Source organism: Aotus nancymaae, unplaced genomic scaffold (assembly GCF_030222135.1).
Source record: "Aotus nancymaae isolate 86718 unplaced genomic scaffold, 86718_ANA_hifiasm-v0.15.2.pri h1tg000095l, whole genome shotgun sequence".
NCBI classification, from domain to species: domain Eukaryota; kingdom Metazoa; phylum Chordata; class Mammalia; order Primates; family Aotidae; genus Aotus; species Aotus nancymaae.
In genome coordinates this window covers 1674960-1688353 of record NW_026988510.1, presented here as the reverse complement: position 1 = coordinate 1688353, position 13394 = coordinate 1674960, and the positions used below count along the sequence as shown (strand labels likewise).

At 66.0% G+C, this 13394-nt stretch overlaps 1 protein-coding gene across 1 annotated transcript; it reads left to right on the top strand.

The window, feature by feature from the left end:
* The first annotated feature begins 259 nt into the window (after positions 1 to 259).
* ZNF469 (zinc finger protein 469) lies at positions 260 to 13394 on the top strand. Its single transcript, XM_064369939.1, is given in 3 exon segments — positions 260 to 2716; positions 2718 to 5364; positions 5911 to 13394. Coding segments are annotated over 3 exon segments (11844 nt in total). The 3' UTR covers positions 12651 to 13394.

Sequence of the window (13394 nt, the reverse complement as noted above, 5' to 3'; positions counted from 1 at the left end):
GATGCGCACACCCTGCCTCTTCTGCTTCCAGCTCGGCCACGCCTGCCTGGAAAGCCAGGAAGCCCATGGAGCTCCCTGCCCAGATGGGGCCACCCACCCCTCTGCCCTGCTCACCCCTCGCCTCTCTTTTCAGGCTCCACTCAGAACCATGAGCACAGGCTTCCCCAGGACCCTCCGAGGGCTGAGGATGGCCGTCCAGCCCACTCCCCGGGGCGCCCCTTGGACGGCTGCGTCCTCCTAGCACCAGGACGGAGGGGCCATGCCAGGGGAACGGCCCCGAGGAGCGCCAGCCTCCACCATGACAGGAGACCTGCAGCCCTGCCACGTTGCCAGCAGCCTGGGGCGCCCCTCCCAGGCCCCACTGGAGGACCACAGCCCATCCAGCAGGACTACCAAGGGTGCCAGGGAGGTTGGCGGCCAGGCCCAGGCCATGGAGCTCCCCGAGACCCAGCCGAGGCAGGCCAGGGATGGGGAGCCCCAGCCCCCACCCCTGAGAGGCCAGGCCCTGAGCAGCACCCCCAGGAAGGGGAGCGGCCCCCAGACCCCGCCGGGGAGGAGCCCCTTGCAGGCTCCCTCAAGACTGGTGGGCAAGGCAGACGGCAGCCCCCCAAAGCACTATAGTCTGAGCATCGCCAGCTCAAGAGCCAAGGCCGCCCTGGACCAGATGCCTGAGAACCCACCGCTGAAGGCTGCCCAGCCCCCAGAGGCGGAGGCCCCCCGGGGCCCTGGGACAGGAGTTCCCCTCAGGCCCGGCCTCGCGAGGACCAAGGCCCAGCCCACTGCTGAAGAGCTCGGCTTCCACAGCTGCTTTCAGGAGACACCCTCCAGCTTTACCTCCACCAACTATACCTCACCGAGCGCCACCCCCAGGCCCCCAGCCACAGGGCCCCCCCAGAGCAGGGGTCCCAGCCCCCTCCAGCCCAGCCCCCATCCTGAATTCCAGGCCAGTGGGGCCGACTCCTGGCCTTCCGCTGCTGAGAATAGCTTCCCAGGTGCTAATTTGGGGGCTCCCCCTGCCGAGTCGGAGCCCATTCCCGTAGGCAGCAGGCCCGGCGGCAGCCCCACGGGGGTTTCCTTCCAGTTCCCCTTCGCAGCCCTGCGCGGGGCTGGTGCTAAGCCCTTCCCTGTGAACACGGCCGGCCACGCATTCGCCAATGGGCCGCTGGTGTTTGCCTTCCACCAGCCCCGGGGAGCGTGGCCGGAAGAGGCCATGGGCGCCAGCCCAGCCTACCCGCTGCCCGCCCGGTCTGCACCCTCACCCCTCCCCTGCTACCAGGGCCAGCCAGGTGGCGTCAACCCCCACAGCACCCTCAGTGGTGCCCTGTCTCCGCCTGGAGCTGCTCACTTGGCCCCGAGACCCTTCTCTGACAGTTTGCGCCAGAGCCTGACCAAAATCCTTCCCGAAAGACCACGTTCAGCCCAGGATGGGCTGGGGAGCCCAAGGGAGCCCCCTAGCTCCCTGCCCCAGAGGCACTTCCCTGGGCAGGCGTACGGAGCCAGCCGGGTGGACGCCAGCCCAGGGCCTCTGGACACCGAGCTGGCCACTCCAGGGCCCGCACCCCCCAGGCTGCTGTGGGACCCCACAGCAGCCCCTTACCCCACAGCTGCCAAGGGCCCCCTGGCTGCCACGAGGAGTGCATTCTTCAGTGGCCAGCCCAGCCCAGGCCAGCGGCTCTGCCTCCCCCAGAGCTCACCGTGGCCCCAGGTGCTCCCGACTGCCGGGCCAAGCCCCCATGGAATGGAGATGCCGAGCCGGCTGCCTTTCCCTGCTGGGGCCCCTGAGTGGCAGGAGGACAGCCACAGAGCCCTGAGCACTGCTGGCAAGACACCGGGACCCCGGGAGAAGCTGGCAGCCGTGAGAAGTGGCCCGGACGCCTCCCCGGCACTGTTCACCTACAATGGGCCGACAGACCCCGGAGCCCAGCCCCTGTTTTTCGGGGTGGCCCAGCCCCAGGTTTCACCCCACGGCACACCCAGCCTGCCCCCACCCAGGGTGGTAGGAGCCTCCCCCAGCGAATCCCCACTGCCATCACCAGCCACCAACACAGCTGGCAGCACCTGTTCTTCCCTGTCGCCGATGTCCAGCAGCCCAGCCAACCCCAGCTCAGAGGAGAGCCAGCTCCCCGGCCCATGCGGGCCCTCGGCCTTCTTCCACCCACCCACTCACCCCCAGGAGACGGGCAGCCCCTTCCCATCCCCGGAGCCCCCCCACTCCCTCCCCACCCACTACCAGCCAGAGCCGGCCAAGGCCTTCCCTTTCCCTGCAGATGGGCTGGGAGCTGAGGGTACCTTCCAGTGCCTGGAGGAGACCCCATTCCCCCACGAGGGCCCCGAGGTGGGCCGGGGAGGGCTGCAGGGTTTCCCCCGCGTGCCGCCGCTCTACCCCGCACACCACTTCTCCCTCAGCAGCGCCAGCCTGGACCAGCTGGATGTGCTCCTGACCTGCAGGCAGTGTGACCGCAACTACAGCAGCCTGGCGGCCTTCCTGGCGCACCGGCAGTTCTGCGGCCTGCTCCTGGCCAGGGCCAAGGATGGCCACCAGCGTTCCCCGGGTCCCCCTGTGCTCCCCTCGCCCACCACTGCCCCCAGAGTCCCCGCCGGCGCACATCCTGGCATGCTCAACCACTCGAAGTCCTTCCTGCCAGCTGAGGATGTCCAGGCCGAGGGCAAAGACGACCCCCTGAGAACGGGCTTCTTACCCAGCCTGGCCGCCACCCCCCTTCCCACTCCCTGCCTCGGACCTGGACATGGAGGATGATGCCAAGCTGGACAGCCTTATCACCGAGGCGCTCAACGGCATGGAGTACCAGTCGGACAACCCCGAGATCGACAGCAGCTTCATCGACGTCTTCGCAGACGAGGAGCCTTCCGGCCCTAGAGGTCCCAGCACTGGGCAGCCCCCTAAGACGAAGGCGGGGGTGACTCCAGAGAACAAAGCTCCACCCCCACTCCCAGCAACCACACCTGACCCCCAAGCTCCCCACCCTGGGGACAGAGGCTGCCCAGCCCAAGGCAGGCCCAAAACACGTTCCCTGGGTCTGGCCCCCACGCAGGTGGACGCGCCCAGCCAGGGCAGGCAGCAAAGGAGAGGGAAGCAGTTGAAGCTGTTCCAGAAGGATCTGGACACCAGTGCAGCAGAGGGGCTGGGTGGGGGCGGCAGAGCCACCCTGAGGCCCAGGAGGAGGAAGGGCAGTCGTGGGCAGCGGCCCCCACCCTGTCCCCGGGACCTTAGAACTCAGGCCCCCGAGAGCCATGCAGACCCCACTCCCCAGGCCCAGAGAGCCGCCACCCTCCCTGAGACCAGGAGCTCCCCACGCCTCCGACTGCCCCCCAGGAAGGACTCCAGGAGGAGGAAGGCTCAGGACGGCGCCTGGGGCAAGGAGCTCATCCTGAAGATCGTGCAGCAGAAGAACAAGCACTACCAGCGGCTGGGGCGGCAGGTGGGCAGGCGGGGGTCCCTGGCGGCCGAGAGGCCCCAGCCCCGTGCTGAGGACTGCAGGCTCCAGGAGTACGACTACGCCTCTGAGTCCGAGGAGGACCAGCCTCCTCCGCAGCGGGGTCCTGGCTTCAGAGGCCGGAGGTGCCGAGGTGAGAAGAGGAAGGAAGTGGACTTGACCCAGGGTCCCAGAGAGGGTGGAGAGCAACAGAAACACAGGAAGGCGGTGAGGCAGGAAGCCGGCGGGGACAGAGCCCCCCACAACCCCGAGGAACCAGGCGGGCCTTGCCCAGACCCCAGCAGGAGCTCCGAGGCCGACGGCCCACCGCGAAGCCTGGAGGCCAGAGCCGCTGCCAGGGAGAGAGGCCCCAAGTGCGCTGATGGCCCCTCGCTGCCCCCCAAGGATCCCCGGCAGGTCCCCACCAACACCCAGACCCCCGAGGAAAACCACCCACCACTGGACTTCCCCCAGGAGGCCAAGGAGCCTGAAACTGTCAAAGGGTCAGCCTTGGACACCACAGAACTCACAGGGGTTTTGAGTTCTCCAGCCAGCTGTGTGGAAGGAAGCCCCAGTCTCCTGATTCCAGGGCAGCCGCAGCCCAGCAGACAGGACACGGGCAGCCCCAAGCTATCGGGAAGCCTCGCCAACATGGCGCCCCACACCACCGTGGCGCCCCACAGGAGTGCACCAGTGCCAGGTGTGGGCAGCCTGCTGGATGGCCCTGGGTGCACAAAGGCCCGCATCTCCCACAACAGAGAGGAGCCCCCTGCCCACCATCCTGCAGAAGCTCTGGCACCCATGGCTAACCCCTCGAGTACCGCCTGCCCCAAATCCAGCATTCTGTCTGCAAAGATCTCCGGTTTTGGCTGTGACCCTGCTGGTTTTAACGAAGACCCCATGGGGGTTCCAGTTGCCAAAAAGGGACCTCAGCCCTACAGCAGTCCCCACAGTGAGTTGTTCCTTGGACCTAAAGACCTGGCTGGCTGTTTCCTGGAACACCTGCACCCCAAGCCCTCAGCCATGGACGCCCCACCGGACAGCAGCTCCTGCCTTTGCCAGGACAGCGAGGATGCTGGTTCCCTGCAGCCACTGCTGCCTAAGAGCCTCCCCGGCACGGCCGAAACAGACCCAGGCAGAGCCGCATCGCCACTGACCTTGGAGTCCACATCCCTTTTTCCAGGACTGCCGCTGGACAGATTTGACCCACCCCTCTACAGCAGCCTGTCTGCAGACAGGGACCCCCAGGTGCCGTTCGCATGTGCTGACCCTCCGCAGAAGCAGCCCCCAGCAGACCCACCGTTCCCCTCTTTTTCGCTGCTTGAAGTACCCCCGATGCTGCCCGACCATTTTCCTGATCCCTCAGGGGGAAAGGTGCTCAGTAAGACGTGTCCCCCTGAACAGACAGCAGCGCCCGGCGCCCCAGCTTTGCCTGGGAAGGGTAGTGGATGTGGCGTTGCTCTTATGAGCCACCTGTCCGAGGACGAACTGGAGATCCAGAAATTGGTAACCGAATTAGAAAGTCAGCTGCAAAGGAACAAAGACACACCTGGGGCCCCGAGAGAGCTCGGAGAAGCTGAGCGTGGGGGCAGGGTGGAGCCTGGCACGGGCACAGGCACAGAGGCACCCTCCCTGCTGCCCATCTGCCGGGCCACCATGCCCCACAAGGACACACTCTCGGCGGCTGACCTCACGGTCACTGGGGAATCCACTGCACCTCGGGAGGGTGCAGGACCAGCCGTGGCCACCATGGAAGGGGTTCAGCAAAGGCCCACGGCGACATGGCCCTGCCCGGCTTCCTTCCACCCAGGAAAAACAGCCCCTCTCCCCTGCGCCCAAGAAGACCTGGTTTCTGGATCTCCTTTCAGCCCCACGGGAGCCAGCTTCCATTTTCAGCTGGTGCAGAAAGCCGGAGTCTCCAAAACTCGACTCCACCAGGTAGAAGAGGACAGCAGGGCCCCTCAAGAAGTCTGCTTGCCTGGAGGGGACAGCAGGGCCCCCCAAGAAGTCTGCTTGCCTGGAGGGGACAGCGGGCCCCCCCAAGAAGTCTGCTTGCCTGAAGGGGACAGCAGGGCCCCCCAAGAAGTCTGCTTGCCTGGAGGGGACAGCGGGGCCCCCCAAGATGTCTGCTTGCCTGGAGGGGACAGCGGGGCCCCCCAAGATGTCTGCTTGCCTGGAGGGGACAGCGGGGCCCCCCAAGATGTCTGCTTGCCTGGAGGGAACAGCGGGGCCCCCCAAGATGTCTGCTTGCCTGGAGGGGACAGCGGGGCCCCCCAAGATGTCTGCTTGCCTGAAGGGGACAGCGGGGCCCCCCAAGATGTCTGCTTGCCTGGAGGGGACAGCGGGGCCCCCCAAGATGTCTGCTTGCCTGGAGGGGAAAGCGGGGCCCCCCAAGATGTCTGCTTGCCTGAAGGGGACAGCGGGGCCCCCCAAGATGTCTGCTTGCCTGAAGGGGACAGCGGGGCCCCCCAAGATGTCTGCTTGCCTGAAGGGAACAGCGGGGCCCCCCAAGATGTCTGCTTGCCTGAGCCCAGCAAGCAGCCAGGGCCACCACTGGATGCCAGGAATTTAGCAAAGTACAGCCCTGACCAGGAGCTTTCATTTCCTAAAAATAAGGAGGTCACCAGCTCACAAGAAAGTGAAGACACCCTGCGGCCGCTTCCCTGTGAACAGAGAGGACGGCTTTTCCCAGGACCCGGCACCGCAGACGGGCCCCGCCCAGAGGCCCCCACTCTGGAAGCCTTCTGCAGCCCTGCAGTCCATCTGGCCCCTGACTTGGCATTTCAGGGAGACGGGGCCCCACCACTGGACGCCACCTGGCCTTTTGGTGCCAGTCAGAGCCATGCTGCCCAGGGACATTCTGCAGGCAGAGCAGGTGGGCGCCTCTACCCCACATCAGGGAGGCCTGGCTTTGAGGGTAATGAGTTTGCACCGGCGGGGGCCTCCTCGATGACCACCCCCTGGGGCAGGAGGGCTTGGATTGTCCCTGTGCCAAGTCCCGCCTGTGTGTCTGACACACGTCCCGGCAGGAGGTCCCAGGACCCAGCCTCAAGCCCCCTACGTCAGCTCTCGATCCTGGGGCCCGGAGCAGCTGAGAGTAAAGATGGCATCCCAGCCTTGCAAGAGCCAACACCTGCTGCCCAGAGCCCTCCTCGAGGGAACCCCTCAGATCTGGAAGGGGGCACTGTGAAAGGAGGGAAGGTGGCCTGTGGCCCTGCCCTGGGCCCTCTGGAGGGTGTGGAGGTGACAACTCTCCCTACAGTGGCCGGACATCAGCTGGGGCTGGAGGCAGATGGACATCGAGGCTTCCTTGGCCAAGCAGAGAAAACCCAGGTCCAAGGCAGAGCCAGCCAGCTTCAGCCAGTGAACGGAGGGAGCCCGGCGGGGGCGGGTAACCTCTCCTCCGTCAATGCCAGTCCCAAAACGGCACCGGACGGGCCTGCCACGGGTGCAGTCCTGCTAGAGAAATGCGAGGGAGTTAGGGCAGCTGTGAGCCTTCAGGACGAGGCCCCGCACCCCCCAAGCCTCCCATCCCCAGAGTCCCTGGCACTAGCCTTGACAGCAGCCCACACCCAAAATGCACCTGAGGGCTGGGCTCTACAGAGGGCATCCAGCCTGGGACTGAACAAGCCGATGCTGGCCACAGGGGATAGTCCAGCACCCTCCATGGGGGACCTGGCCACCTGCGCCCCCTCACCCTCTTCTTCAGCCACCCCTATGCCCTGCAGCCTCGGGCCCCTGCCCCATGAAGACCCACACACCTCTCCCTCCAGTGCCACCAGAGCCCAAGGTGGGCTGAGGGGGCAGCTGCCAGCATCTCCATCCTGCAGGGACCCTCCCAGCCCCCAGCACCCGCCAGCCTATTCTCCTGCCCAGGCACCTCTGGAAGAGGTAGATGCTATCCCAGCCCACACAGATACTGGGGCTGGGGATCCCCCGGTGGCTCCCCCGCCTTTGACCACAAGCCCATGTGATCCTAAGGGAGCCCTGGCTCACTGCATCCTCCAGGGGGAGGACAGCCTCCTGGAAGACCCTTCCTCCCGGTGTCCTGGCTCAGTCAGTGCCGTAGCCTACACTCACGGCCGGGGCAGCCCCGAAGACAGCACTTTAAGAATTCCAGAGGATTCCAGAAAAGAGAAGCCGTGGGAGTCTCCTGGCCGACCCACCTCTCCTCCGCTGGCAGGGGCTGTCTCCCCCACCATGGCCCTGAGGGCTGCTGACCTGTCCAGCACTGTCACCAAAGATGCGCCACAGGCAGGCAGAGGACCCCCAGGGCTGGAACCCCAAAGCAGGGGAGCCCCATCCCACACCAGTCCTGGCAGGATGCCCAGCGGCCACTCATGTTCTCCAAGCAACACTGCCCACCTCGGCCACAGGGAAGCCCACGCTGTCACAGCTGTGCCCACTGAGCCGCCCACGCCACCGGGTGCAGGGTCGGACACCCCTACCTGCCTGGAAGGTGAGGCGGGGACCAGCAGCAAGGGGCCAGAGCACCCAGGGACCCCTGAGGCTGGGCACTCTGGTGCTGCCAAGGTGCCCAGCGTCACCTGCCCTTCCACAGGGCTCTGCTTGGGCATAACCACAGCTCCAAGCAGCACAGCAAGTGACTTCCAGTCTGACTCCCCGAAAAGCCACAGAAATGCCTCCCACCAGACTTCCCAGGGGGATCCCCTCTGTCCCCAAGACCTCAAACAGGGGCCTCGTGGCTATAAAAAGAAGCCGGTGTCTGCAGAGAACGGCCAGGCTGCGCTCGGGCCTGTGACCTGTGAGGTCTGCACTGCTTCCTTCCGCTCCCGGCCGGGCTTGAGCCGGCACAAGGCCAGGAAGCATCGGCCACGCCCGGGAGCACCCCCACAGCCCAGCCCAGCGGCCCTGCCTGCTCAGCAGCCTCCGGGGCCCCCAACCCAAAAGTGCCAGCCCCCCAGGAAGAAGAGCCGCGAGGCACCTGGGAAAGAGAGACCAAAGCACTCGCGGGGGTGCTCCAGCCACGTCGCCCGGGGCTGGAAGGAGGTTCTCGGGACACCTGGCTCCGCACACAGCCAGCAGCAGCACCCCCCAAGCCCTGCTGAGCACGGGGTGGATGTGAAGGCTCCAGCCTCCAAGCCAAGACCAGACCAGGCCGGGGAAGATGAGCTCCATCCCAAACAGGCAGAGAAAAGAGAAGGCCGGAGTCGGCGCGGAGAGCCCACGGTGGACTCCGCCAGCCACTCAGAGGGGAAGTCGAGTAAGAAAGCAGGAAAGCTGAGAGGGAGAAGGCTCCGGGAGGACAGCACTCCTCCAGTCTCTCCTGAAGTGACTTCAGATGGGTGCGGCTCCAGACCATCCCCCGCAACGGCCAGCTACACAGCCCCGCCTAGCCACTGCCTCTCTGTGGAAGGACGGCCTGAGGCTGACGAGGAGCAGCCGCCTCGCTGGACCATGCCTGGGCCTAGGGTGATGGAGGGTGCTGCGGGGACTGACCTGGAGGCTCTGTGCACAGGGGAGACTGGAGCCCAGAAGCTACCTGGAGATCGGATGCTGCGTCCAGGGAAGATGGACGGTGTGGCTCTCGGGGAACAGCCAGTTGGGCAGAAGGGAGCCTTGGCGAGGGGGCTCCGAAGACCGAGAGAGACCAAGGCATTGGGTGTTTGCAAAGAGTCTGGGAGCACGCCGGCGGAGGACAGCAGCAGGGCCCACAGCAGGTCCGAGGAAGGCGTCTGGGAGGAGCTCGAGAGCCCCTTGGGTCCCCTGGGTTTTCCCGAGACTTCCAGCTCTCCAGTGGACAGCAGCACCAGCGGCTGCCTCCAGGGCCTCCCGGAGAACCCAGACACCCAGGGTGGAGTCCGGGGGCCTGAGGGCCCCACTCCTGAAGCCCCCAGCTCCAGTGCTGAGGATCCTCCAAGCTTGTTTGATGACGAGGTCTCCTTCTCCCAGCTCTTCCCTCCCGGCGGCCGCTTGACCCGAAAGAGGAACCCGCGCGTCTACGGGAAGCGCTGTGAGAAGCCAGAGCCCCAGCTGCCCACCCAGCCCAGCGTGGAGGACGGCCCCACACTCGGCCCAGCCGGCCTGCCCATGGACCTCAGCGACTCCGGCTCCCTCTGCCTCTGCCATGAGGATCCGTGGGAGGACGAGGACCCCGCAGGTCTGCCCGAGTCCTTCCTCCTGGATGGGTTCCTCAGCAGCACGGTGCCTGGCATCGACCCCTGGGTCCCCGGCCTCAGCCTGTGGGCTCTGGAGCCTGGCAAGGAAGCCAGTGCAGAGAAGCTGCCCTCCCGTTGCCCCGAGGACGATCGGCCCGAGGCCATTCCCAAGCTGCACATGGTCCCGGCGGCTTGGCGAGGCCTAGAGCTGCCGGCCCCTGCCAATGACGCCTCCTCTTCTCTCGGAGACGTGAGCCCTGAGCCCCCCAGCCTGGAGAGAGAACGCTATGACGGCGGGCTGCCCGGGAATGCCCACCTGCTGCCGCTCCGGGCTGCGGACTTGGAGACGCTGAGCACCGAGTTTGAGATGCGAGACCTGTGCTTTCTGGGACCCTTTGAAGACCCCGCAGGTCTCCCAAACACGAGCTTCTTAGACTTCGAGGCCACGGCGAGCTCCCGGGGGCCACAGAACGGAAGGACGGAGGCGGCCACGGGGACGGGGAGGGCCCAAGGCCGAGGGCGGCTGACCAAGGGCAAGCGGGCCTCCTACAAGTGCCGGGTGTGCTTCCAGCGCTTTCGAGGCCTGGGCGAGCTGGACCTGCACAAGCTGGCCCACACGCCCGCACCACCACCCACCTGCTACATGTGCGTGGAGCGCAGGTTCGGTTCGCGGGAACTGCTGCGGGGGCACCTGCGGGAGAGACACGCGCAGAGCAAGGCGGGGCCCTGGGCCTGTGGCATGTGCCTGAAGGAGGTGGCCGACATCTGGATGTACAACGAGCACCTGCGGGAACATGCCGCCCGGTTTGCCCGCAAGGGGCAGGCGCGGAGGTCTCTGGGGGACCTGCCCGGAGGCCTGCAGGGCGGCAGCGCCATTGCCCAGCTCCTGAGTGGCATCGTGGAACGCACACCCAAACCCCACAGGGACAAGCACTCTGTCGGCAAGGCAGGCGGGAGCCCGGGAGACTCCTCGGGGCCGGAGGGAGAGGCCGGGAAAGAGAGCAGGAGCGAGAGGGCGAAACCCGGCTGGCGCAGCACCCCCAGCCACCCAGACAGTGCCGTGACACCAGACGGCGTCTCTGCCAACGCTCCGGCCAACCCGGGCAGCCCTGCAGCCTGTGAGAAGCTTGCTCCGGCCTGCGGCTCGGCCCCGCTCCCGGATCCCACCAAGACCACCCCCACCCCGTACCCAGACTCCTGGACCAGCGGGGAGCCCCTCCTGCAAGCCGTCCCTGTGCACGAGGCCTGCAAGGACCCCTCCCGCGACTGCCACCACTGCGGGAAGCGCTTCCCCAAACCCTTCAAGCTGCAGCGCCACCTGGCGGTGCACAGCCCACAGCGCGTCTACCTGTGCCCCCGGTGCCCCCGGGTCTACTCTGAGCACGGGGAGCTGCTGGTGCACCTGGGCGGGGCGCACGGGCTGCGGGAGCCCCTGGAGCTGCAGCACACGCCACTCTACGCCTGCGAGCTGTGCGCCACGGTCATGCACATCATCAAGAAGTCCTTCGCCTGCAGCTCCTGCAACTACACGTTTGCCAAGAAGGAGCAGTTTGACCGCCACATGGACAAGCACCCCCGGAGGGGGCGGCAGCCCTTCACGTTCCGCGGTGTGCGGAGGCCGGGAGTGCCAGGGCAAAAGTCCCGGGCCCTCGAGGGCACACTGCCCAGCAAACGGCGCAAGGTGGCTATGCCCAGCAGTGCCCCCGGGCCCGAGGAGGACAGCCCCACCCTGAGCGAGGGGTCCCTCCCAGCGCTGCTCCAGCTCTGCCGGGAGGTGGCTACCAGCACCACCAAGGGATGGCCCGAGACCCTAGAGAGGCCTGCAGACCCTGGGACCCTCCCAATCAGGGGTTGCGATCGGCCATCTGACCACCAGGAGTGTCCCCCGCCATCTCTGTCTCCCTACCCAGCTGCCTTGGCTGAGGGCAGAGGGGACTGCGAGCCGGACAGAGCCCTAGAGAGGCCAGAGAATGAGGCTTCCGCAGGCAGCCCCGAGACTCTTCTCCAGCAAGCTCTTCCACTGGGGGCATCTGTGCCGCGGCCGGGAACCAGAGACCAAGATGCAGAGGGAAAGAGGGCTCCCCTCCTGTTCTCAGGGAAACGCAGGGCCCCAGCTGCCCGAGGCAGAGGTGCCCCTGACCATTTCCAGCAAGATCCTGCCCTGCTTCCAAAACAGAAGCAGGTGTCCTTAAGCCACGTGGCGTCTGAGGGGGGGCCTGGAGGCCCCTTCCACAAGGGCAGTGCCACCAAGCCTGGGGGCTGCCAGACCTCATCAATGGACAGGTCGGCAGCATCCACCCCCAGCAAAGCACCCAAGTTCCCAGTGCATCCAAGGAAGGCGGTGGGGAGCCTGGCACCCGGGGAGCTGGCCCGTGGCACAGAGAACGGGATGAAGCCAGACACCCCTAAAGCCAAAACAAGCCCCAGCCCCCAGGGCAGTGGAAGCCCTCGCCCTGGCACCAAGACAGGCGGTGGCAGCCAGCCCCAGCCAGCCAGTGGGCAGCTCCAGAGTGAGACAGCCACTACCCCAGCCAAGCCTAGCTTCCCCAGCCAGAGCCCTGCACCAGACAGGCTCCTGCCTCGAGCCCAGGCCAAGAGCTGCACCAAGGGGCCAAGGGAAGCCGGTGAGCAGGGGCCCCACGGGAGCCCGGGTCCCAAGGAGAAGGGAGAAAGCAGCATGAAGAGGAAAAAGGGCCAGGCCCCGGGGGCAGCCAGGACTGAGAATGTGGGGAGCTTCGGGAGAGCCCCCTCGGCCCCTGACAGGCCCCCCCGGACCCCTCGGAAGCAGGCAACTCCCAGCCGTGTGCTCCCGGCCAAGCCCAAACTCAACAGCCAGAACAAACCCAGGCCACCACCATCAGAGCAGCAGAAGGCAGAGCCGGCCCACGTGCACAGGAAGGACAGACCAGGCAAGGCCTTCCCCCAGGGGCGACCCCTGCTCAGGCCCCCCAAGAGAGGCAGAGCTGTCCACGGTGCTGAACCTGCAGAGCCGCACACCCGCCGGACCGCCGAGGCCCAGAGTGACCTCCTTAGCCAGCTCTTCGGGCAGAGACTAACTGGATTCAAAATCCCCTTAAAGAAAGATGCTTCTGAGTAATTTATAGGAGCAAGAGCCTGGGAGCAGAGCTGGGGGCGGCCAGCTCCAGCTCTCTGAGACGGTTCACTCTGTGGCCACTTGACTTCTTGTGCCTTGATGTCAGAGCTGAGGTTGTGACACTTTGAACAGGGCCCAGGGTGGCCCTTTCTTGCTGGAAGGCTGCAGGTGAAAGATGGGGCCACTGCAGCCCCTTTGAGACCACACAGCTGCTTTCTTGGTACCAAGTACTTGAAGAGACAGCACCTTATCCCCCCACCCACAGCCTTGTGCCCTGTTGGCAAGGCACCAACACCACAGAAGCCAATATCTGGAGATTTGCACAGCCTCCCATTCCCCGTACGAAGCAGGGAGTTAAGCTGAGGCAGCCGTGGGATGATGGCAGGTTCCCTCTTAGTCTTGCTGCTGTTGCTGGAGTTCCAAAGTAACCTTAGAAGCCACGTGGGGGAGGCAGCGCTCACCACTTAGAAGAGCTGCTTCTGAGCCTCCTGGCCCCCAAGAGCACAACGGGCCTCCTCCCTCTGACTGCAGGGTCGTGCTAGCCTCTGCTTGTGCTGCCAGAGAAAAGCCCATCTCTAGCGCACCTTGACCCCGGGAACCAGGTTTCCATATGGAACCGGGAAGAAGCAGCGCCCGTGCCAGCTCCCAAGGGTCCTCCCGGTTCCCCCCCAGCCTCCATGGCCGCCTTCTGGAGCCCACCTGCTGTACGGAGCTCTGGGCTCTGCCTATCTGCAATGTTACTCTGAA